Source organism: Balaenoptera ricei, chromosome 7 (genome assembly GCF_028023285.1).
Source record: "Balaenoptera ricei isolate mBalRic1 chromosome 7, mBalRic1.hap2, whole genome shotgun sequence".
NCBI lineage: Eukaryota > Metazoa > Chordata > Mammalia > Artiodactyla > Balaenopteridae > Balaenoptera > Balaenoptera ricei.
The window spans coordinates 12023425-12049496 of record NC_082645.1 but is presented as its reverse complement, the minus strand read 5'-3'; the positions used below and the strand labels follow the sequence as shown (position 1 = coordinate 12049496).

General features: G+C 40.7%; 1 protein-coding gene across 2 annotated transcripts in view; it reads right to left on the bottom strand.

The window, feature by feature from the left end:
- CNTNAP5 (contactin associated protein family member 5) overlaps nucleotides 1-26072 on the bottom strand; it is an 887247-nt gene that overhangs the window by 265754 nt on the left and 595421 nt on the right. For both annotated transcript variants that reach the window (XM_059927107.1, XM_059927108.1), the window contains exon 12: nucleotides 16543-16662. In XM_059927107.1, coding sequence (XP_059783090.1) covers nucleotides 16543-16662 — 120 coding nt within the window. The remainder of the gene's footprint in view (nucleotides 1-16542; nucleotides 16663-26072) is intronic.

Sequence of the window (26072 nt, the reverse complement as noted above, 5' to 3'; positions counted from 1 at the left end):
TCCCTCCATCTGTCAGTTACTACCAGGGTGATGCTGGAATTCTCTCCAACCTCTCTGAACCTCTGTTTTCTCAAAATACAAATGAGAAATAATCTCTACCTCACACTTTATCATGAGGATTAGATGAGATTGACTCTAGGACAATATATATAACCCAGTACCTGGACCACAAGTACACAGGAAATAGTAGTCCCCATCCTTCCCTTAGTAAGAGCTAAGGTAGCCAAGATGGAACTCATAGAGTAGTAAGCTGACTGCAAAGTGCTTGCCTTGGTCCTAAGAAGGGTCACCCAGCACTTATGTCACCTCTCACCAGGTCACAAAAGAAGACAAGCCTTCTGAAATGGAAGGGTCTACTTACTCTGCTTCCATGGATCTTAGATTCTGGTTCTGGAGGTGACTGACAAAAAGAAAGCTCAAAGAGGAACATGGAATTATTTATCTTTCTTTCAGCTGACGTCCCTGCTCTGGACTTCATCACACTATCTATGTTATTGTCAGAGTGCCAGCATCATCTCCAGTGGGAAGCCTTTTCTAACTCCACCAGCATCCTGGGTTTGTCTCACTCAAGCGCTATTACTCCAACTTGTTTACTCAGACCCCCTGCTAAACTGTAAGCTATACAAGGGAAGAGAATGTCTCGTTAAGTCTTTGTATGCCTAGCACCTGGCCCACAGTAGGTATTCACTTACCACTGAACTAAACCTTCAACAGACTACCAAGATTTTTACTGGCTTCAGTGACAGCTCTTAAAATCAACAGGAAAGTGAAACATGATAGGAAACGATGTTTCAATGCATACTTGAAATTCTGCTGTGCAGCCCAGAATATCTATTACAAATAGCAGAATTTTGGGAAAAAGGTAAATTATCTATCAATAGATGTCCGATTGGACACAGTATAGTTAACTGACACGGTGAAATACTATGTAGTCATAATAAAGACCACATAAGATTTCTCTAAACCGATCTATAATGATTTCCAGGATAGATGGAATGATTTCCAGGAATTAAGGTGCAAAAGACTATGCTACATGTTGTGCAAGAACAAAGGAGAAAAAGGGATACACAGAGGAAGGATAAACTAAATGATTATCGAGAGAAAATGGGTAAGAACAGAGTGAAGGCAATATGAGTGAGAACAAGACATCCCTGGTCAACCATTGTAAATATATTTGACTTCTGTAACATTAAAATGTTTTATATATTTAAAACATAACATTAAATCAAAAGGATGAAAAAAGGCAAACCCTAAAACTGAATATTAAACAGATACAAAAAACCCTGTCTATATATTAAATAGATAAAATAACCACAAGGGAGAAAAAAAATAATTCAAGTAACTTTTTAAATACTCTATTCTGTCTAGCTATACACCCTGAGGATATAGTCTAAGAACAAAATTTAAAATTCAAGTAAATCTTAAACTTTACTTGTTATTAGTAGTGCTATTGCTGATGTGATTCTGAAACTATTGGTGTATATTACAGGATAGAATAAATTAGAAAATATATGGATGCTGGGATAATTTCTCAGTGTGAGAGAAGAGAAATATATATGGAAGATAGAATGATGAGAAAAGATCTAATGGTGCTGGATTTGCATTAAAGATAAATGTATCAACTCATAATTTAAACACACACACACACACACATTTTCTAGCTCTGTCCACAGAAAAGGCTGAGAAGCAATAAACAAACCTAACACCTAGATCTTAACTTTCAAATACCATTTGCTACATAAAGGAACTAGGCTTCTTTGGGAAAATAGCTGAGTCTGGGTCTAGGCAGGGAAAGTTCAAGGTAACGTCTTGGAGCATCTTGTGCTAGAAAGCATGGAAGTGCTCCAAGATTAATGGGGTCACGCAAGAAAGACATAGGAACAGAATTAAAGGGACCATTACTAGCTGATTTGGGGAGAATTTGAACATCTAATAAATATAATGTAATAGTAACAATGTTTTAAAGTGAAATAATTTATGAGCCTCTACTGATACAAGGGTAAATGAAGGCAAGGTGAGAAATCAAAAGCTCTGTAGACAAAAACAGCTATAAATGCAGAAGGGATAATACAATTAGAAAAATGACATTTTACAAACTCCAGTGTCATGACTTACACAGGTCAGGATCATTAACACATGGGGAGGAAATGATGGAGACCAGGACACTCACATAATGTCTGCATAGAACTCCACAGATAACTGATCGTAAATCACCTTCACAATGCAGAGATATGGTGGAGCTGCTTTAGTCAAATGATGGAGCAGATCCACCCAGTCATGGCACAAACTGACATCGTGTGCCTTCTGGTGGGAGACAACCCCCCATGAGGCTTTCTGCCAAAGTATTCTAACAATGAAGAAATAACCAGGAAAAAACCAAAATGTGGAACATTTTACTTCTTCTTAAATTTATTTTTTATTGACCTATACTTGATCTACAATGCCGTGTTACTTTCTGCTATACAGCAAAGTGATCATATACATATATATATATTATTTTTCATATTCTTTTCCATTATGGTTTATCACAGGATATTGAATATAGCTCCCTGTGCTATTCAGTAGGTCGTTGTTGTTTATCCATTCTCTATATACTAGCTTGCATCTGCTAATCCCAAATTCCCAATCCACCCCTCCCTCACCCTGCTCCCCCTGGGAACAGTTTACTTAACAACTGGCTTGTACTCTTCAAAAACTTAATGTCTGTTATGAAAAGCAAACAAAACAAGATGGGTTAGGGGGCGGGCCCTTCTAGTTAAAAGAGACTAAAGGGACAGGACGATTAAATCCCACCTATGGACATTGCTTGAGATCCAAATAAAAATAGAAAAACAGACACGCTATACAAGACACGGTAGGAACAAGATGGATTATATACCAGATAACATTCATTGAAGTGATGTTTATTTTCTTCTTATGGTTTTATTTTTGTGCTTATATAGCATAGTGTCTATTGTCGGGAGATGCAAGTGAAGTCTTCACGTTTAAGTTATCACTATGTCCACAGCTTGCTTTCAAATAGTTCAGAAAAAGAAAAAAACATTTTATATGAGGATGAAGGAAGGACAGGAAGGGGGCGGATGAGAGCAGAACAAATGTGTGCAAATGGGGCAAAATTTTAATATTTGGAGAGTTTAGGTGAAAAGCCTACGGATGCTCATTTTACTATTCTTTCAACTTTTCTGTAGGTTTGGATTTTTCAGAATAAAATCTTTGGGGAAATAAGATAGTGCTTGACACAGGGCTTCACATGTAGAAAAGGCTCAAAACTATCCTACTCTGCCCCAGCAAACTCGTGTGCATGTGCCCTTATAAACACACACACACACACACACACACACACACATGCACACACACACAGAGCTAAGGACCAATGGACCAAATAATTATCCAAAAGCAAAAGCTATTATCAAATTCAACCATTCACACCATGGTAGCCCATCTATATTCAAATGTAAGTATCGGTTATTGCTGTTGAATTAATTTGCAGGGGTGCTTTCAAGGCACCAGGTGTTATATATTCCTAAAATTTATTAGTTATTATTTTCATCACTGTATCCCCAGAAACACCAAGAAAACAGTGTCAAGGTTTCTGGGAATAGAGTGATGAAAATAATTAAGGCTAACACATATTGGGTATATAATGCCAGGAATTTTTTTCTTATGGTTTACAGCGATTAACTCACGTAAACCTCACAACAACCTCATACACAGGTTCTGTTATTAATGACAAAGGAGGAAAGCTAAGGAGCAAGGAGCCCAAGTAACTCCCTAGATCACGTAACTTGACAAAACTAGGAAGTGTCAGCGCTGGGACACAAACCAAGGCCAAGCTCTTACCACCGATGCTGGATTGGATAGATGTTTGTTGATTATGTGGATTCAAGGGGGAGCCTTGAGAATGGTGATGGGCAAAGGACAGTCATAGGGGAAAAGAATGAGGGCTCAGTCTAAAGAAGGAGGTGAGGAAATGACATTCCAGAAGAATAAAACTGGATAAAAGGCATGAGAGTTGGACAGAATACTCATAGGTGGCACAGAGAAAGCCATGTGGAACCGTCCCCACAGACAGTCTAACCAGCAAATGTCTCTTACCAGCTTCCCTTTACAAGCAGATACAAATAGAACAAACTCTTGTGCCCGGAGCAGGAAAGGCTGATTGGCGCTCCTGAGACCTGAGTTCACCTGCCGTGAATAGTTATAAAAAAAGACTCCCAGACAAAGGGTCCCTCTGCTTCCCTTACCTCACAGAATGTGGAATCACAAGCTGCTAGTACATCTTGGGCTTTTTTAATTCTTTGGAAGGTCTAGACTGACTTTGAGTCATCATTTCTCGCCAGAATCCTGGGCTCAGAGAAAAAGTGAGCGAGAACAAGCAAGCTTTCTGGGAGACACATTTGACTCCCGCTTGTTATTTCATTCTTCTGATCAAGAAAAGTGCTTGCCCAATGGTAATCTTGTATTAGAACACACAGGTGAGCCAGGAGCCCTCAAACGAGGCAAAGAGCCCTTGGTTACAAGCTCACTGCATCGCCACACCCATACCACCGCTGAGCTCATCAAGATTGATTTTTCCTCTTGTCTCGTCTCTGCCTAGCCTGGGACACCTATCTTTCAACTTCATACCTAAGCCCTATGTCTCCAGCAAAGCCTTACTTGATCATTCCTGCCTCTGTATTCCTTCAGCATGTAGATCTTCCTATGATGATGGAGCTGGATGATCGTGATTTCTATTTCCGGAGCTCTTAGACCTTACTTGATCATTCCTGCCTCTGTATTCCTTCAGCATGTAGATCTTCCTATGATGATGGAGCTGGATGATCGTGATTTCTATTTCCGGAGCTCTTAGAGAATGCCAGATATCATACTGAGCATACGAGGTATGTTGCTCATTTAATTTTATTTAATCTGCACATCAACCCACTGAGGTAAGAGTGACTGATCGTCCCCATTATGCAGATGAATAAACTGAGTCTCGCAGAAGTGAACATGCCCAGGATCCCATGGTTGTTGAGTATCTACAGGATAACTGGATGAATTAAATATGGAATAGGATGGCCTAGATGGAAGGGCTTAAAGAGCTGGAAGTTAAGTATGAGGTCCTAGGGCACAAGGGTCAGTGGTTTATAGTGGCTTATACCGCACAGAACACAGGGGATCCTCAATATATACTGGTTGTTTGGACTGTGTCCTGATCCCCACACACCAAGAGGAAGGGCTCACCAGGTATCTGCAATAAAAATGTGCTGTGAAAAGTCCATCAAGAAAGGGTCAGGATAAGCCTTGTGTTCAGGTCTTAAGAAGAACAGCTCTTTTAGTCACCGACCAGTCTCCCCACCACTTTAGAAGTGGGAAGACGAATCCGGAAGGAGACATTAAATGCTATACACTGTGCTAATGACCTTATATAGATACTTCCCAAGGTCCAGAATCTTCAGGTGCTTGCTAAAAATGTTACTTTTGATCGCTGTCCTAAACCTACTGAATAAACATTGCTGGGAATAGGCCTCGGAAAAGGCATTTTAAACATTCGTCTCAGTTCATTCTGCAGAGAAATAAAATTTAAGAACTTTTGTGTTATATAATTCTCATCGAATGCTCAGAAAATCATGGAAGGTGGATACGATTATCCCAATCGATACATGAGTAAAGTGATGATCCAGGAACGTATGATACAGACCTCCTTCCTTCAGGGTCACTTCCTTGAAGAGCTTTCCACTGCGGCACTGACCGACGGATGGGGGCAGCACAGGCCAGAGGAAGGGTGGACACATGGGTCTGTTTTTTTTTTGCCTTAGAGCATCTGTGTCACCTGGGCTAGGAACCCAGGCACAGGAATCACAGATGTAGACCCAACTTCTGGCTTCACTATTCGCTCCTTGCAAGAACTTGGAAAAGCTATTTAGCCTCTCAAGATTTCAGTGCCCTTCCCTATAAAATGGAAAGAATGGTACCTTCCTCACATGATTGCTAGAAAACCTGAACGACCTCATGGATGTAAAATGCCTAGCATGGCACCTCCAACAAATAGATGCTCAATTAAATGTTAGCTGTTTCTAGGACAAGATTCAGCTCAGAGGGCATCTCTTCAAGCACATCTTCTCTGCGCACTGGCCCCAGTCGCCTCGTATCCCTTGATTTAACCACCGTGTCCTTTGTACTCTTTCTGCACCATCTTTTGGCTTCTATTCCATCTTCCACACCAGGCAGAAAATATCTGTTTACAAAGTCTGATTCCCTTTCTGAACTGTGAGCTCCTTGAGGACAAGACAAGCATCCATTCTGAAACCTTAGGGCTTATCTCCATCAGTACTGAAAAATTTATTTGAATGGCTTATCCTGGATGGCCAGCTGAATAACTGACTGGCTGAATGAATGAATGAATAATGTGACTGAACTCATGAACAAATCATTGTGGAAATGAATAAATGAGAGAATTAAAGAATGAGTAAATAAATGAGAGTTTAATAAAGGAATTCAAGAAATAAGTTAGTAAAGGGGGGGGATGAATTTATGAAAGAGCAAATAAGTCAATGGAAATCACGTTGCAATCATTCTCCCCACCCCTGTGCTGAGACCCCTGTCCTTACCCCCTGTGGTTGGAGCCAACCGGCCACGCTAAACTGGTGTGAAAGGCATTTCTCTAAGTGCCTGTGAAAACTCATGGCAATTCAAAGGTGACAGTGCTTTACTTTCAGGGTAATGCTACAGCTTTATGACTTAGTAGTTTTCTTTAATGGCCCAATTTAGCGGGAGATTATGCCGTCTGCCACCAATCCAGAGAGACACCTTTAAAGCTTGGGCCTGCCACACAAGCAGATCCACTCCCTGGCTTCACCTAAGAGACCAGGCTTCTGGAAGCTCTATGTGGTCACCACGCCTTGGCTGACAGCATGATGTATTAAACAGGGAGACAGACATTTAAAAAAAGCTTCCCTCTTCTAAGCTGGTGAATGACCATTCTTCAGCCCCAAAGAGTCCTCTGGAAAACACTTGATTTACAGAAAGCAACAACACAAGGATTATTCCAACTGGTTAAACTGCTAGCGTGCCACCGTGCATATGTCACCCATGAGCGAGTCTCAACCGAGAAACGATGGGCTACCGGGGACACAGCCTATGGTCTCCTGCCCGGATCGATCTGAACCTGCTGCCCACAGAGAAGCGACATGTTTCCAAGGGAAGGGGGAAGAAGAGAAGGAGAAAAACCTACATTTTCTCCACCACCTGCTCTGTGTCAGTCACTCTCCAACGCTGTTTGAATGTTAACTCATTTAACTTGACTAGATACCAATCATAAAAAGCTATTGTCATCACCCGTCACATACAGAGGGAGAGACTGAAATACAAAGACCAGGGGCCTTGTTTGTGGCCCCTAAATAATTATAATAGATAATAACGATCATAATTTGGAGGATGTAATAAGTACCAGACATTGTCCTAAGACTTTTAATTAATGCATATGAACACATTATACAACCATGTCCTTCAAAAATTGTAAGCCATGAGTAAGGAGCTTGGAATTTGCACAGGTAGAAGGGGAAGGGAATCAGGAGGCATGGCCAGATCTGTTTTTAAATCATCACTCTTGCTGTTGTGTGAATTATGAATCAGAGTGGGAAAGATCCGAGTGTTTTCTTACCACAAGGACATGAGATGATAAATTCTGTGGACTTGGGGGACCGTATCTTAACCATTTCTATATCCTCAGTGCCTTGTCAGTGCCTGGCCAGAGCAGACAACCAATGCATAATGATTCAAATAGAAGAAGGTTGCCTCCCATGCTTTAGACCCCTTTGATAAGAAGTACTGCATACCACACAGAGCAAAAAATTTAGATCTGATGGCTCTAATTGGAATCCTCTTCGTATAATTACTAGCCTCATTAGCACATTTGTAAAAAGGGAACAATATTCCAGCCACTTCACAGTGATGCATCTTGAACTAGTCCTGTGCCCAGTAGATATTCGGCACAGTTTTACACAGTCTGTAATCAAGTCACAATTTTTTGGCAACAGTACTTCTGCAATGATGGTTATCCAAAACATGATTAAGAAAACAAACTTGAGAACTTGAGCCCAGCTTGTCCTTGTAGAAGAATTTGGCAGGGCAATGGAAGCTAATACTTCCTTTTTGGGGGGGGGTGTGTGTGTGTGTGTGTGTATGTGTGTGTGTGTGTTAGCAGTGGAGTGTTCGGGGGTAGAAATTAGCCAATAGGAGATACCAAGACAAAACTTGATTACAAATGCACATGGCACCAACACTTGAATTCTACTTCTCTTTGGTGTAAAATAAAGCTGCAGAAAATTAACAACGCGCTAAGAAGTTCGGGGAGAAATAAATGTGCCATAAGTAAGTGGTCCCGTCCTATGTCATGGGTAACTCTTGTTTCCTGTACACTCACATACCCTTGTGCAGGCCATACATGAAACTGTAAACTCAGTGATGTTGTTCTAACTTTGGGAAGCAAGGCCAACGACTGTTAGACCAAACTGAATGGACACATTCCTTTCTTTCTGTCAGTGACTTGGATGATCATCTATTACCTGCAACCCCACTGCACACTTATGTACAGGAATACTGGAGACACTTTAATTGCAGCTTCTCTGCCTACTCCATTATGCATGCTTTGATGGGTTTTAATGAAACCAGAGCCTGCTGCCAAAGGAGTGAGAAACAGAGCATCATAATAGCAAGAGTGTTAAGATATGGAAACTTGCAAGGTGGTTTGCAAATGGATTAGGAGCTCTTTGAGAAGGAAAACAAGTTTTGCTTTCAAGATTTGACTAAATCTTCCTTGCAAACTTCTTGCAATGCCTGATGATCGCTGTACAGGTCTAGATACACGAAAACGGCATTGTATCCATCAAGACGGGAAATAAATGTGTTTTTGTTAGTGGTTCTAGACAATTTTGCATCTCAATATGCAATCATACTGCACAGAGGAAGAACAGTGTGTGGCTGGGAAACATCTTTTAACATGTTGACAAGGTGTCCTGTTAACATTCAAAATGGCAAAATGCAAACAGTTGAATGAGTTGAAATGTCAAGTTCTAGGGAAAATCTTGTCAGAGTGCCTCACCCTTCTAATTCTGCTTTATTGATACGGGAAAGCTTCCCCTCAGAAATGCTCCCTCCAGGCTCCTAGAAATCCCTCCAGTCTCTGAAATCTCATGGCAATGCAGAAGGAATAAAGACATTATTTCTGGCAAGAGGAAATAGCTATCTTTTGCAACTCGGATGGCCTTATAGATGTTATCTATACCACTAGAACAGCAGTGAGAGTGAAAGAGGTCATGGTTAATATTACATCATGATATTTGGCTACTCTGTTTCCTGATCATCTACATTTGGGGGCTAGGAAATTTGCAGGTATATTTATTCCTCAGATTAATCTCGAAAGGAAGACAGTTTTATTCTCCATCTTCCTGATAAGGAAACCAAGATCCAGAAATGTTAAATGACTTGTCCAAGGTCACATGACTAGAATGTGCCAGCACTAAAATAGGAACCCCAATATGACTCCAAAACATGTGTTCCTCCCACTAGCCATTCTTATGTTTGGAGAAAAGAAAGGGTTTGTGGAGGCTGGAGAGCAGTGAAAGGTCTTGGGGGCAATGAGGAGGAGCAGGACACTTTTCACTCTTGGACTTGCAGAAGAGGTTGCAAATAGTAGGAATGACTCAAGCCCAGTTAAGAATAGACATTAAGGCAATATCCATGGTTCCAAACTGTCATTGATGTAATGGGTCAGGGCCTTAGTCTAAGATAAATTATGGGAAGTGGAAAGAAAAAATAGAGTAAGGCAGAAATTAATCTTCAGTTTGGCTGTGATTTCTTAGCAGTCCATTTACACTGGACTCATTAGAGTATGTGTAAAAGTAGATCCAGGAATTCCTGACACTCTGTCTCTCATTTTCCATCCAGGACCTCACAGTCCCATGGAACACAGAAGTAAACATCAGTGGTTATAATGCAGTGTGATCAGTGTCATGGTAGAAATATTCAGAAAATGAGAGGAGAGCACATCCAACCTGTAGGTACCAAGTGCGTGAGTCAAGGTTCTCCAGAGAAACAGAACCAACAGGATATAAAAACCATATATATATTTTTTCCAGTGCAAAATTGGCTCACAAGACTGTAGAGGCTTGGTAAGTCCAAAATCTGCAGGGTAGACCAGGAGGCTGGAGACCTAGCAAACAGCTGCCGTTCAATCCCAAAGACAGAAGACAGTCTGCTGGCTGACTTTCTTCTTGCTTGAGGGAGGTCAGTTTTTGTTCTGTTAAGACCTTCAACTGATTGAACAAGGCCCACCTACATTTTGGAGGGTATTCTGCTTTATTCAAAGTCCACTGATTTAAGTGTTCATCTCATCTAAAAAAAACCCTTCACAGAAGCATTAATGATAATGTCTGACCAAATATCTGGACACCATGACTCAGCCAAGTGGATGATATACTCACCACATTCTCGTGTATCATCAACACACACTTCCTGTACAGGTACCTCAGATGTTCGCTAATTCCAGCTACTTCCTGTACCCTACTCTTTCTCCACTTCTGTCTTTCCCTTTGCGTTGATCCCAGTGCCCAGCACTTCCTCACTTCCAGATGGCATCTAACCTATCCTGTGAGTCTACCTTACATTCATTTTCATCCAGCAATACAATTCTGAGTCCTACTAGATTTCCTGTTGTCTCAAATGCGTCCCTCCCTACTTGCCCAACTAGACCGGCATAGCCAAGGATGATCACAAACTTTACATCATTGGCTGAAACTGTCCACATTCAGGCTCAGGGGACTTTTACCACCAGATAGTGGCATGGGACCCAGAAGTCCCTTTGAACAAAACATTACATTCTGGTATATGTCACAGTTTCCCTTAGTTGTCCACTTGCCCCTTAATTATTCATCACTTGAGTGGCTTATCAACTTTTAGAGTAAGCTAGCTCTCAAAGTCTCTCCTTCACGTATTTTTTTGCATCCATCTTAACCTCGCTTCGACTGAACCTGCAAAGGGAGGTCCTTTCTGCTTCAGGTGGGAACCTAATGGACAAATCCATGCTTCATATATTTGCATGGTTTGTGGATTTCACTCACCATGCCCAGCTCACCACCATCCTTGATCCTTGAGGAATTCAAATCATTTTTTCCCCCAGGCTTCTTTGGACGGTTCTTTATAAACAATATATTTTCCATTTGCCCCACTAGATGTACTTTCCATCTTTCTGCAGCCTTCTCTGTGCCCAGGAAGGCTGACGAAAGGCACTACACTAATAAGTGCTCTTGCCTTCTGAATTCTAGCAGAATTTGCTCGATGGAAACCTAGGAAGGAGACTGGAAGGGGTGAGGAGAGACTGAGGATACTCCCCAAGCTCCTTGATGGCTGTTCCCAAACACGTCACAGCTGTCTCAAGGCACAGATTCTTCACATCCTGCCCTCCTTCTTGCTCTGGCGAAATGCCCTCCCCTCACTTCCATGGGCCTGATGGTGGGAACATCTCCTTTGTTACTAGCTCTATAGTACAGTATATTCCCATAATTGCTTCTTGTGCATTCATCCCTTTGTAAACTGTCCCTAATGTAAGCCAGATCCAGTCCTTCAGAGAGGGGAACAGTGCTAAAGACCATGTATAACCTGAGGATGGTGGCTCGTTGTTGGTACTCAGAAAGTTGCTCATCTTTCCTTCAGGGTCAGCTAAATAGTCTGGCATGCTCAAGAATGATCTATGATAAAAACTGGAGTTTGGGATTAACGTATACACACTACTATATATAAAATAGATAACCAACAAGGTCCTACTGTATAGCAAAGGGAACTCTACTCATTCTGTAATAACCTGTATGGGAAAAGAATCTGAAAAAGAATGGATATATGTATATTTATCACTTTGTTGTACACCTGAAATTAACACACCATTGTAAATCAATTGCACTCCAATATAAAGTAAAAATTAAATTAAATTGAAAAAAAAAATTCTTCTGTTCCCTGGAATTAAGATAGCCAATTTCCTTGCTGGGAAACTATAGTTCAGATTATGGATCTTGAGAAACTTTTGCTTGTCCCTAATCAAGTCACTGTGATCCTTTTATTTTCTAGTCATTCAGGTACATGCATTTTTCAGTGTTCTAAATTAGCAACTCATCCTGGTGAGTTAGGCGGTCCCCACAAATGTGCAGGATCAAGGGACCCTGGAACCTTGTTCCTGACATTCATTTGCTCTTTCTGAAAATGCTTTCCTTTGCGTCTTCTTCTGGCCAGTTCCTACCCTCCATCCAGCTCTTAGAGACGTTCCTGCCTGCCTGATAGCTCTTCCACGAGAGGCTGGGTTAGGTGCCCCTCTTGTGGGCTCTCAACACACACTACACATGTGCTATCCTTGTCAAGACATTTTAATTGTTGCTGTGTCTTTTCCATGATTAGCCTGTGGAGGAGACTGAAATAATACTCTTATGTGTTGAATCGTGTCCCCCAAAATGATTGCTTAAAGACCTAACACTCTGTACCTGTGAATGTGCAAGGCCTTAATGGGAAACAGATTCTTCACACATGTAATCCAATTAAGATAACGTCATACTCCATTAGGTTGGACCCTAAGCCGACATGACTGGTGTCCTTATAAGGAAAGAGGAAACAGACACACGGACACGTGTGGGGAAAATGTCACTATGATGTAATCACACAGAAGCAGGGAGACAGTCCCAGGGATGCAGCGATTGAGGGGCTGCTTCTAGGAGCCCAGGAACACCCACGGGTCAAGCAAACTGACAGATCCTAGGGAGAGGCCAGGAAGGAGACTCCCCTACAGGTTTCAGAGGGGTTGTGGCCCTGCTGGCACCTTGATTTTGGTCTTCTACCCTCGAGAACTGTGAGACAATATACTCCTGGGGTGCTGGAAGCCACTCAATTTGCGGAATGTTGCTAGACCAGCCCAAAGAGACTAAGACAGACACGATTGTGTATCCTTTGCAGTTTGTGCAGTGCCTGAAATGTGCAAATTTACATTGAGCTGAAATGAATTGTACATCATTTAGAGATACGTTAAAAGTAGGCCAAGTGTGTATTCCTGAAGAAACTTAACTCTTTATCTTTCTCATCCTTCTCTCCTACCCCCTAGTGTCAGAATGCAGCCTGGGTTATGGTACCCTGTCGAAATCTGTAGAAGCCTAGATTCAGTCCACTTTACAGATAAGCCTAATCACCCCCTAAGTTACTCCTATCATTTGTCCTACTGTCCCCATGCAGAGATCACACTGCCTTACACCAAAGAGGGCAGTTGCTCCTTGAGCACTCGTGGACCTCATCTCCCCAGGATCACCCAGTGGTAGGTAAGATGCAGAGACTTAAATCTCCTGGGAGGGAGGGGCAAGGTGCCACCTCACCTACAGAGATGGAGAGCTACCCCCAGGGTACTCTGTAAAGAGAGATGCGAGGCAGCTGGGATTCAGATTTACACTTTTCCACAACTAAAACCCGCCCTTTACCCTCATGACATCCATTTGCGAGTATCTGCAGACTTAGGGGAAACTTCTCCTTTTCTTTGGCACCTCAAATGATCTCTCAGGGAGTTCTAAATGAGGGAGGCCTGAGGGACCACTTAGCTCCAGATCCTTATTTTCGAGATGCACAGCCAGTCTGGTAGCACCCAGCCAACTGGCACAAAGAGTAGAAAGAGAGAGAGCCCAGGTTCCCTGCGTCCCAGCTTGCTTTTACACTCTCTGTGCTATGCCCCAGGAATGCCTCTGAAAAGTGCAGAGACCAGCAGCTTTGTGCTCTTAGAAACCGGAGTGTTAAACGCACAGCAAGTCTTTCCTGGCCATTTCCTCCCTCTTTCCGTTCCCCCTTCCCCTCCCTCCCTCCTCCTCTCCCTCCCCCTTCCTCTCTTCCCTGGACCACTTTGTCACACTTTTCCTAGTGTCGTAAGTCACTCACATTTAAGAACAGTTAACATTGACAAATAAAAAATTACGTATTTCATTATCGTTATATTTAGGCATTAAAAATGTTTGTCAGTTAAATATGGATATAATTCGTCTACACAGAAGTTTGCTTTTATTTTTACAGGTATTTTAGGAAAACAAAAACAAAACCAAACACCTATATATTTTGCAATTGCATGTGACCAGAAAAGCATATGTCAAAGAAATCCCCAATTGTGCACAACGCACCCTATCAATTTTGGGACATAACTCAGAGGTCCTGATGCCTTCCGCATCACATCAGCAAAACGGCAACATTTAATATATGTAAACATTCATCTTTAGCCATTCCTGGACAAAGTATCAAACATAAATCCCGAGAGAAGTCTTTCCAAAGAGAGGCAGAGCATTTCACGTAAATGAGACCTATGAATCAGTGTCATTGTACTTACATTATTTTGGAGAGTTAAATTTGTCAAGCTATATTTAATGTATGTATTTTAATTTCAAACTATATATTTTAATGAAAATAGGATGTCTATGCTTGTTTCTTAAATGCATGGTGTAAAAATAGACATTTAAAAACATATACATTCATAGAAAAACACACATATGCATTCATAGCAAAAAGTCCCAAGGAAATTCTAACAATAAAATATCAATAGCAATCCCTGGATTGTGGTTTGTAGGTGACTTTAACATTTCTTCACACTTTTCTTCTTTTCCTTAAAGTTTCCATAATTAGCATTATTTTTATAACAAAAATAAAAGCACGGCTTCAAGCAAAACATAAGCAATACAAAGTATCCAATTAATGTTTTAGTGATATAGATTATTGCTGCACCAGAAGGTCTTGTTTGCTTCCTGAGTCTTTGACTATTAGTCCCAGGATTTATTATCTCGAGCAAGTCATGAAATTGTCATGTGCTCTTTCCTTCTATGTAAGATAGAGTTAAAAATATCCACCTCAGACTTTTGTTGCCAAAAATTAAAAGAGATGATATTTGTAAACTCTCAGTTCTGTTCCCAAAGATGGTAGGAGCTGAGTCATTGATGCCATTACCACAAATCCTATTATTATTTGTCACACCCATCGCTCAGCAGGCACTGACCTCCTTTGCCTTCTTCTGCAAACAAAACACTTCCTCCTTTTCTTGTAAATTGTGGACCGGGGACAAATTGCATCAGAATCATTTGGAAAGCTCAACAGAAGTGCATTTACTGAATTTAGAATTTCTGGGTCTGCAAAGTCTATTTTTAGCATGATTCCCCAGAGATCCATATGTTAATTAATTTTGAAAATAACCAAGATCCACTGAGAAGCCTACTTCTTGACCAGGTTGTTGAACATTATAGGCTGGCACAACCGTGAAAAGAAAACAGTAACGCAATTTCTAATTATGTTATAGGGCTACTGAGAAGCAGCTAGCATACATTTTGAAGAGATGAAGTATGATGGAAATGAAATGAAATGGCATCCAATTCCAGGTAACTAGCATTTTCTGCAGAAAACCTGTGGCCTTTTGTATTCAGATGGACAAATTACCGCTAAATGTCCTCAATCACCATTTTGGCAATGGCTTGCTTGCATTTCTACCTGTGATACTGCACGCTATTTTCCCTGATTTTACTGCCTCATGAATGATGATGACTATGCCTTATTTCTCTGCATATCCTGTGTGGCCAGGACAGTGTCTGGCTATAGACAGACCTCCACAGATGTGGTCGCCCTGTTGCAGAGAAGTCTGGGGCCTGAGGACTCAAAGAGCCTTAATAGGCTCCTACTTTTCTTCTTCATTACATGATTCTGCTGGTGTCTCCAAAGGCCAGTGCTCAAAACAAACAAACAAACAAAAAATGTGTATGTGACAACTGACATTCTAAACAGAGGGAGTGCTTGCATTGCTATTTTTTTAAATAAATATTACATCAGGTTTGGGGAGTGGAATTATTTTTTTAAGAATAAATTAGTGATCACATGCTGCTTCTAAACCCATGTAATAATCGGCTCTTAATACATCCGTAGGCACTTTAGAAAAAAGTGGCAAGATATTATGAGATTGCCAAGGAAAATAGAAATAGCTCAGTGTTTTGGTTAGGCATCTGCGGGATAAGTACCCTGGCTAGTTACAGCAATACAGATGATTTTGTTTCATCCTCACAACTCTAAGAGGCAGGAACTACTATTTCTATTTCACTGATGCAGAATTGGAGCTCAGAGTGACCCTCGGAGTCACACGGTCCTCAGAGCCAGACCTGAATCAAGCTTTCCCACTTCCTGAATCAGGGCTTTCTATTGATTTTGACTTTTGTTTTTTTGTCTGTTGGGTTATTTTCCTTCTCTTTCTGTTTTTGAATTTTAAGAGAGACATGACCTTGTTCAGCTCTGCAGAAAATGCTTGATATTTAATTCTTGGTTCAGTGAAACCTTGTCAAAACCATTAACAGGTTTTCTTCTCTCATGAAAATAACCTAGCTGTTAACTCCTATTAGTTACCTAAATATAATTTCCCCCCTGAAGTTGGTCCTTTAAATTTTTATTTATACAAGTGTCCCCTTCCAGTGGATTTCCCTTTGCATCACATAGTGACATGAAGCGTAAGTAGGAATTCTGCACCCTTACCTGTGATGTTGCAGTACACTTGGAAAGGTCCCAGGGTCCCACTGCCATCTGAGTCAATGTAGAAGAAACCAGCTGTGTTGCCTTGGTGCCTGTACACCTCACAGGATTGCTCGTAGAGGGCTGGAAAGACACAAAGGCAGCAGAGAAGAAACTTGGCTTGGCTCTGCATATCCCTTTGGAGGATCAGTAACTCCTACTTATTATATTTACTTTCAATTGTGATTTCTTTCCTTTCTCCTATAACCTCAACTTTCTCCCCAAGCCTTAACAAACTAGTGCCCCAATGTTTGATGGCTTGCATCCTCCATTCATCCTAATGTTCATTCTTCTAAACAACTCCGAGGTTACATCCTCCAAAATGTCTCCCCTTCCCTCTTAAACAGCCCTTCCCTATGCTGATGTGTTTGTCCTTCCCCTACGCTTGCACAGCTGTGAAGCTAGGGCATCATACGCTGTTCTGTCTCCTGCAATAGTTACAGAATCTTTAAGAGTGGTGGCAGTGTGTAGTTTGAGGCTGTGTTCCAGCATCTAGCAGAATGCCACACTCACAGTGGGAGATCACAAGTTAAAAATGTACAAAAATAATAAATGCTGGAGAGGGAGTGGAGAAAAAGGAACCCTCTTATTAAACGATTGGTGGGAATGTAAATTGGTGCAGTCACTAAGGTGAACAGTAGTATGGAGGTGCCTTAAAAAACTAAAAATAGAGCTACCATATGATCCAGCAATCCCACTCCTGGGCATATATCTGGAGAAAACTCTAATTCAAAAAGATACATGCACCCCAATGTTCACTGCAGTGCTGTTTACAATAGCCAGGTCATGGAAGCAACCTAAATGTCCATCAATAGAGGAATGGATAAAGAAGATGTTGTATATATATACAATGGAATATTACTCAGCCATTAAAAAGAATGAAATAATGCCATTTGCAGCACCATGGACGGACCTAGAGATTATCATACTAGGCGAAGTAAGCCAGATAGAGAAAGACAAATATCATATGATATCACTTATATATGGAACCTAAAAAAATGCACAAATGAACTTATTTGCAAAACAGAAACAGACTCACAGACATAGAAAACAAATTTATGGTTACCAAAGGGGAAAGGGGGAGGGGGAGGGATGAATTAGGAGTCTGGGACTGACATGTACACACTCCTAAATATAAAATAGATAACCAGCAAGGACTTACTGTAGAGCACAAGGAACTATACTCAATATTTTGTAATAATCTATAAGGGGAAAAAATCTGAAAAATAATATATATATATATATATATATATATATATATATATATATATATATATGTATATCTGAATCCCTTTGTTGTACACTTGAAACTAACACAACATTGTACATTAACTATACCTCAATAAGAAAATGTTTGATTAGTGAATGAAAAACTGAATATACAGTCATGACTTTTCATTTATAAAGTAAAATGACACGGCCTTATTTCTATATACCCAGAGCTCAGCACAATAACTGCCCTATAGTAGGTGCCCAATCAAGTTTAGTCCATTTTGACTTAACAAGCATTTACTGAGTTCCTCATATGTGTGAACAGTGTGGTAACCACCGAAGGACCAAGGATGTGGCAATGAGTCTGTGCCTTAGAAAGCTCGCAGCCTGGTTACAGCCACAAAGGTCTTTATGTGCTCAGACAGAGGCAGACACAGCTGTCCTGAGATGGGATACTCTGAACAGTCTGAAGGTAAAAGAAATTGATAAATCTCATTACACCCACATGAATGAATTTGGTAGGGTGGAAAGGAGGATCTGCAGCTTCACACATGAGAAAGTAGAATGTCGTCTGATGCTTGAGACAAAATAATGTAGCTCAGAGCAGCAGGTACGCGTCCAATATTATGTCATCCTCCTGTGTTGAAAACACTTCAGTGGCTCCTGACAGTTTTTAAGATAGAGCACTAACTCCTCACCTTAACTACCATGCCCCTGTGACTAATGTCCCAGCCCAGGAATACGAAGCTGTAGTTTGACATGATCAAGTGTGAGGGGTGCTTCAAATAATTCATTACAAATAAAGTTCTAAAGCTTTAGAGGCTTTGACTTTGTATAAATTAGAGTGAATTCAAGGTGATCCTTGAACTCATGTAATTCTCCCTTGCAGTCATACACTGTTTCTGAAGCTGTGGGTCCATGGGAGGGTCAGTTTGCACCCTGCATATTGAGCATAACATATATAGCTTATTTCTACTGGCCTAAACCTGATAACACACCAAGGTGTGTGTCACACATCTGATAACACACCTGGCAACCTCTAAGATAACTCATCAGCACCTCTTGGAATTCGCGCCCTCCCCTTGAGTGTGGTCTAGACTTACTGACCTGCTTCTGACAGAAGGTGATGTCATTGTCAAGACGAGGTTGTAAAAAGACACATGGCTTCCAACTCGGGTTCTTCTGGAGCACCTGCTTTCAGAGAAGCCGACTGCTAGGTCCTGAGGTAACCCTTTGAAGAGGTCCACAGCATGAGCCTGGAAGCTTCTCTCCAGAGTTTTAACTGAAGTGACGGTAGCCCTGGCTGACACCTTGAAGGCAGCCCCATAAGACTGGGCCAGAACTACCCAGCCAAGTTGCTCAAGGACCCACAGAAACTATGAAGTAATAACGTCTGTTGTTTCCAGAGGATAACTTTTGCTGTAATTCATCATGCAGCAGTAAATAGCTAATATACTCTCAAAGCATTAATTCTCTCATGCGGTTATAGGCATAAAAAAAGAGTCTATCTCATACAACTGAAGTAAGGATTCAGAGATAATCCACGTTCAGCACTTAACATAGTACTTGGCACGTAGGAAGTGCTTGATAAATATAAGCTATTATTATTATTAATGTTAAATTGTTTCATGCTATGTTGCTTCTTATTTTTTGTCAATTTTTTGCTTACTTAATTTTTTTTCATGAATCACCAGACTTGTTACGAAAAACCAATAGGCCTTACCTCCCTTCTGTGCAGAGATGATGACATTTACTTCTTAGCTTATTCTTTTGGTATTGACTATTGTATCTCTAAATTGTATGTCTATACTGCTACTTCTTGATTTTCCATATTTATAGGTCATCTATTCACTTACCAATAGGAAAGATGAGAATTTAGCTTTTTTCATCACCTCTCCCCACATACAAAGAACTTTCGGTTTCCACATACTGCCAATAGAGTAGGATCACAATTTTAGTTAGATCAATATTACTGTTTATGCTAATACAACAGCAAGCATGCTATTCATGAATAGCAAATATGATAATGTGGTTGTTTCCTTTCCTGAACACAATTTCATTTTTCTAGAAATTAATAACTGTCTTATTCTTCTTCTCAATTGCCTTATTTTCTAGGTATGTATCACAAATTTAACTACAAATTCACTAACAACTCTCTAAAATGCCTTCCAAAATATTCAGGTGAAAACTAATTTAAATGGATACCTATGGGGAGAGAAAGAATGGGAGAAAGAGGGGAGAGGGACAAAAGCTAGGCCTTTCTGAATATGCCATATTTTTAATTTTGAAGCAATATAAATATTTTAAATAACCAAAAAAAACAAAATTAAATATACTAGAAGAAAAGGTGCAATTCATAATTATGGAAAGGAAACTAAAATAAATGAATTGAACTACAAATTATTTCAAGTGATATTTAAATTCAGTATTTTCTTCTTAACTTTTTATCACAAAAAAATCAAATACATGCAAAAAGCACAGACAGTAATAAAATAAACCTGATATCACAACTAGCTTCAACAATTACCAGTATTTGGTAATCTTGTTTCATCTCTAGTACCTGCGTTATCAGTTATGCATTGCCAGGTAACAGACCACTCCAGAACTGACTTAAGACAACAATCATTTCATGATTCTGCCCTCAGCAGAATGAAAAAAAGACCAATGAAATAAAGAATTAGAAAATGATTATCAAGGATTGCTAAATCATTAGATGAAAAGTTGATGGGGGTCCTTTTTTAGTGGATGGATTAAATTAACAATACCCAAACTCACCGATCAATCTCAACATCCCCAAAAGTGATTATCAAGATGCCTGCAACGTGAGGTAATAAGAAATACACAGCACCACCTAAGATACATTCTTGCAAAAATTTGAAGTTGAATCTAATCAAGCCCTGAGATTTAAACACTAATTCACAGTAAGAGGTAAAGAAACACGCTCAACATTATAAAAACACAATCAGTTAAATTCAGATTCTGGGAACATCTGACTCAGTTTCTTCAAAAAATAAATGGCAAAAAGGGGGATAGAAATGCAGGAAACATATCAATCAAACACTGTGTATGGACCTTGTCAAGATCCTGATTCCAACAAAGCAAAGACAAAATTAAGAGAACCAGAAAAATTAAAATCAGATTTGGTATCTTTAAATATTTTTAATTTTGGTTGGCTATGATAATGGTAGTGTGGTTATGTTCTAAAAGATAAAACGTTCATCTTTGTCAGAGATACATACTTAGGGATTTGTAGTAAAATGATTATGTCCACAATCTGTTTTTTAAAATACTTCATTGAAAACAAAGAGGGGCATAGTGGAAACAAAAATGGTAGCCTATTGATAAATACTGAAACAGGGGAGGGTACATTGGGGACAATTATACTATTCTGTCTTTTTGTGTATGTTTGAAAATGTCTCTAATAATTATTATTATTTTTTTAATATTTGGACATTTCAGGTATTCTATGGATTTCAACTTCTTTGAAAAATCATCTTCTGGATCTTTCTGACCTGCGGCAATCTGAACTGGTATGCTTCCAACCTGGCACATAGCTGTCTCCTCTGGCCATCCCCCCACCATCATGCTGGACATTCCCTCTTGAAACTACCTTCTTCCCACAGCATAATTCCCTCGAAATCCATTTGAGTTGTTTCATGCACCAATAGTTTATTTCTGTTTAATTGCTGAGTGGCATCCCATGGTATGGATATACCACAGTTTGTTTAGCAGTTAACCCAACGTAAGACATTTGGGTCATTCCCAGGTTTTGGCTGTTTCACTGGTGGCATGTTTAACAGTTAAGCCATCGTAGGTCACTTGGGTTATTCCCAGGTTTAAATCCCCTGGAGGCTTTCCCTCACCCCCCACCACCTCTGAATACTCTCTTTTTAACAGCATGCAATTCTTGATTCATTGATGAAATATATCTCTAAAATCTCTGAAAATATTAATTGTAATATAGTTTTTTAGAAAATTTTCTTCTTTCTGTGTACATTATTTCCTCCAAGGTAGGGACGTGTGTGTGTTTATGTGCTCACGCGCTTAATTGGCTTACTTGTTTTGTGTTTTATTTTGGTCTCTGTTTTATCTGGCATGTTAGACTCTTTTCTGGGATGTCAGGTAATCTTGTGTGGTCCTCTCGTATTTAACAGTGGGCAGCACTAAGTGTCAGCACTAAGCAAACGTTTGTGGTTTGCCCTCCACGGGCTTTATTGTAGGGTTAAGTGGCTGGACAACTCCGTGGGAAACCCTCATGTTAATGTCTGTAGGACTTCTCTCTTGGTCTTGCTAGAGTCTGTGATTTAGAGGGATATGTTACATGAGATTTGGAAGGTGGAAGTGACACCACACACATTCATTTTACGCTTGTGAGGTCGATGCAGGGCGTGAGATGTTGTTGCAGATGACACACATGGCTGCTTATCTTCTGACTTTAGTTGTAAATGTGGGGCAGCCAAGCCAGCTGGCATTCCAGACGGGCTATCTCCTCCTTTAGCTTCCCTACCTCCTGGCCAGGTGCACTTTACATCTCTTATGATCACCTCGTTATTAAAGTTGAAGGTTGGGAAGTAGAAAGGGGCAAAGTGGATCAGCTGCTGACTGACAGGACCATTAAAAAAAATCAATTACTATTGTTTATGTGAAGTGATAGGAGGAAGTGAAGGGAAATTCATATGTTCAATTCATCAACACTTCCAGGAAGTACAAGCATGATACTTATTGATTAAATTGTTCTTTCTCTACTGCATGCCTAACACACTATATAACAAGTACTCTATACACACATATTGTAAGACTACTGATTTTTCAGTTAACTCTAGTCTCTGAGAAAAGTAAACAAAAGAGACATGGTTCTGATCTCAAGTAATTCAGGCTCTTAAACTCATCAAATTTAATACCAATACCGATAGAAAATTTTAAAAGACCAATTCCTATAAAAGAAAGAGAAAAGGTATTTAAAGACTCCATAAGAAAAAAATACAGCAGGATCCAATTCTTTTTCCTTAGATAATTCTTTAAAGAGCAGATAATCCTTAATGCTACTTATCCTTCTCCAAAAATCTTCCAAATGTGTTATATGAAGTAAGTATAAAGGTGATCCCCAAACCTGACAAAAAGACCACACAAAAAGAAAAATTACAGCCTCACTTATGAATATAAATTTTAAAATTACAAGAATATTGGCAAATAGTACCCGATAGCATATTTAGAAAGGAAATTATGACCAAGTGGGGGCTTAATCCAAAAATGCAGGTGTGGTTCAATATTAGAAAATGTACTGTATCTATATATAGTCATCATAATAGGGCTAAGGAGAAAAATGATATGATCTCTCCACTCATTTAAAAGATAACTAACGTGAAAACACTAGAATTTCCCACTCAGGTCAGAAAAAGAACAAAAACAAGCATCTTCATGATCTTTACTAATATTTCACATTGTGTTAGAGTTTCAGTCATTGAAATTAGAAGAGAAAAAACAACGGGAGGCATACAAATTAGAAAGGAAGAAGTTATACTCTTTTCATGGATAATCAGATTACATATCTAAAAATACTAAAATAATCAGTGTAAAATAACTAAAAACAAAAGTTGTAAGCTATAAGATTAACATATGGAAATCAATAGCTTTCCTCTACTACAGGCAAAATTAGTTAGAAAATATTGAGAGTGGACCTTCCTTTACAATATCAAAGGGAAAGAAGAAAGAAAGAATGAAGGAAGACAGGAAGAAGAAACAAAAGAAGAAGGGAAGAAAGAAGGAAGGAAGGCAGGCAGGAAGGGAGAAAGGAAGGAAGATCCCCAAGCGTAAATTTTATGTGAAACATTCAACAGCAAAATAAGAAAACTATAACACATACCTAAACACACAAATAAACTTGAACATTCTCTTAAGATAACATTTCTCCCATAGTTAATGTATATATTTAACACAGTGTTAACCAAGAGACCATTAGGTGTTTAGTTTGTCTGCTTGTTTTGTTTGTTTGTGCTACACAAATTGATTATAAAGCCCATTTGGAAGAACGAACAAGCTAGTCAACTGAGCAAGGAAAACACTGAAAAAGAAGAGGTGGTGAGGCCAGCTTTACTGGATCTATATCCAATGTGGATGGATGGATGGATAAATGGATGCATGGATTAAGCGAACAATCGCCAGAACAGAAAATCCAAGACATCCAGATGCACAGGGAAATTTAGTATATGATAAAGGAAGCAGCACAAATCAATAGGGAAAAAAGCGACTTTTTAATAATTGGTGCTGGGAAAACTGGGAAGCCACAGAGTAAAAGATAAAATCAGATCCACACCTCGTACCACAGATCAGGATCAAATTCCAAACAAGGGATTTAAATACCAAAAAATCAAATATGTACATGTTTGAAATAAGAAAGAATTTCTTTATAACCTGGAAGCGGTAAAAACTTAACTCACAATGATTCAAAATCCAGAAGCAATAAAAGAAAATACAGATGAACTTACTTATATTAAAAAATAAATAAAGGAGAACTTCAAGATGGCGGAAGAGTAAGACGGAGAGATCACCTTCCTCTCCACAAATACATCAGAAATACATCTACAGGTGGAACTGCTCCTACAGAACACCTGCTGAACGCTGGCAGAAGACCTCAGACCTCCCAAAAGGCAAGAAACTCCCCACGTACCTGGGTAGGGCAAAAGAAAAAAGAAATAACAGAGACAAAAGAATAGGGACGGGACCTGCACCAGTGGGAGGGAGCCGTGAAGGAGGAAAGGTTCCCACACACTAGGAGCCCCTTTGCAGGCAGAGACTGCGGGTGGCGGAGGGGGGAGCTTCGGAGCCACGGGGGAGAGCGCAGCCACAGGGGTGCGGAGGGCAAAGCGGAGAGATTCCCGCACAGAGGCTCGGCGCCGAGCAGCACTCACCAGCCCGAGAGGCCTCTCTGCTCCCCCGCCGGGGCAGGCGGCGCTGGGAGCTGAGGCTTGGGCTTCGGTCGGATCGCAGGGACTGGGGTTGGCGGCGTGAACACAGCCTGAAGGGGCTAGTGCGCCACAGCTGGCCGGGAGGGAGTCCGGGAAAAAGTCTGCAGCTGCCGAAGAGGCAAGAGACTTTTTCTTGCCACTTTGTTTCCTGGTGCGCGAGGAGAGGGGATTAAGAGCGCCGCCTAAACGAGCTCCAGAGACGGGCGCAAGCCGCGGCTAACAGCGCGGACCCCAGAGACGGGCATGAGACGCTAAGGCCGCTGCTGCAGCCACCAAGAAGCCTGTGTGCGAGCACAGGTCACTCTCCACACCGCCCCTCCCGGGAGCCAGTGCAGCCCGCCACTGCCAGGGTCCCGTGATCCAGGGACAACTTCCCCGGGAGAACGCACGGCGCGCCTCGGGCTGCTGCAACGTCACGCCGGCCTCTGCCGCCGCAGGCTCGCCCCGCCTCCTCCGTACCCCTCCCTCCCCCGGCCTGAGTGAGCCAGAGCCCCCGAAGCAGCTGCTCCTTTAACCCCGTCCTGTCTGGGCGGGGAACAGACGCCCTCAGGCGACCTACACACAGAGGCGGGGCCAAATCCAAAGCTGAAGCCCAGGAGCTGTGCAAACAAAGAAGAGAAAGGGAAATCTCTCCCAGCAGCCTCAGGAGCAGTGGATTAAAGCTCCACAAACAACTTGATGTACCTGCATCTGTGGAATACCTGAACAGACAACAAATCATCCCAAATTGAGGAGGTGGACTTTGGGAGCAACGGTATATATATATTTTTCCCTTTTTCTCTTTTTGTGAGTGTGTATGTGTATGCTTCTGTGTGTGATTTTGTCTGTATAGCTTTGCTTTTACCATTTGTCCTGGGGTTCTGTCTGTCCTTTTTTTTTTTTAATTACTTAAAACAATTTTTTTTCTTAATAATTATTTTTTATTTTAATAACTTTATTTTATTTTTTTACTTTATTTTATTTTACCTTCTTCTTTCTTTCTATTTTTTCTCCCTTTTACTCTGAGCTGTGTGGGGGACAGGCTCTTGGTGCACCTGCCAGGCATCAGGGCTGTGCCTCTGAGGTGGGAGAGCCAACTTCAGGACACTGGTCCAAAAGAGACCTCCCAGCTCCACGTAATATCAAATGGCAAAAATCTCCCAGAGATCTCCACCTCAACGCCAAGACCCAGCTCCACTCAACGACCAGCAAGCTACAGTGCTGGACACCCTATGCCAAACAACTAGCAAGACAGGAACACAGCCCCATCCATTAGTTCAGAGGCTGCCTAAAATCATAATAAGGCCACAGACACCCCAAAACACACCACCAGACGTG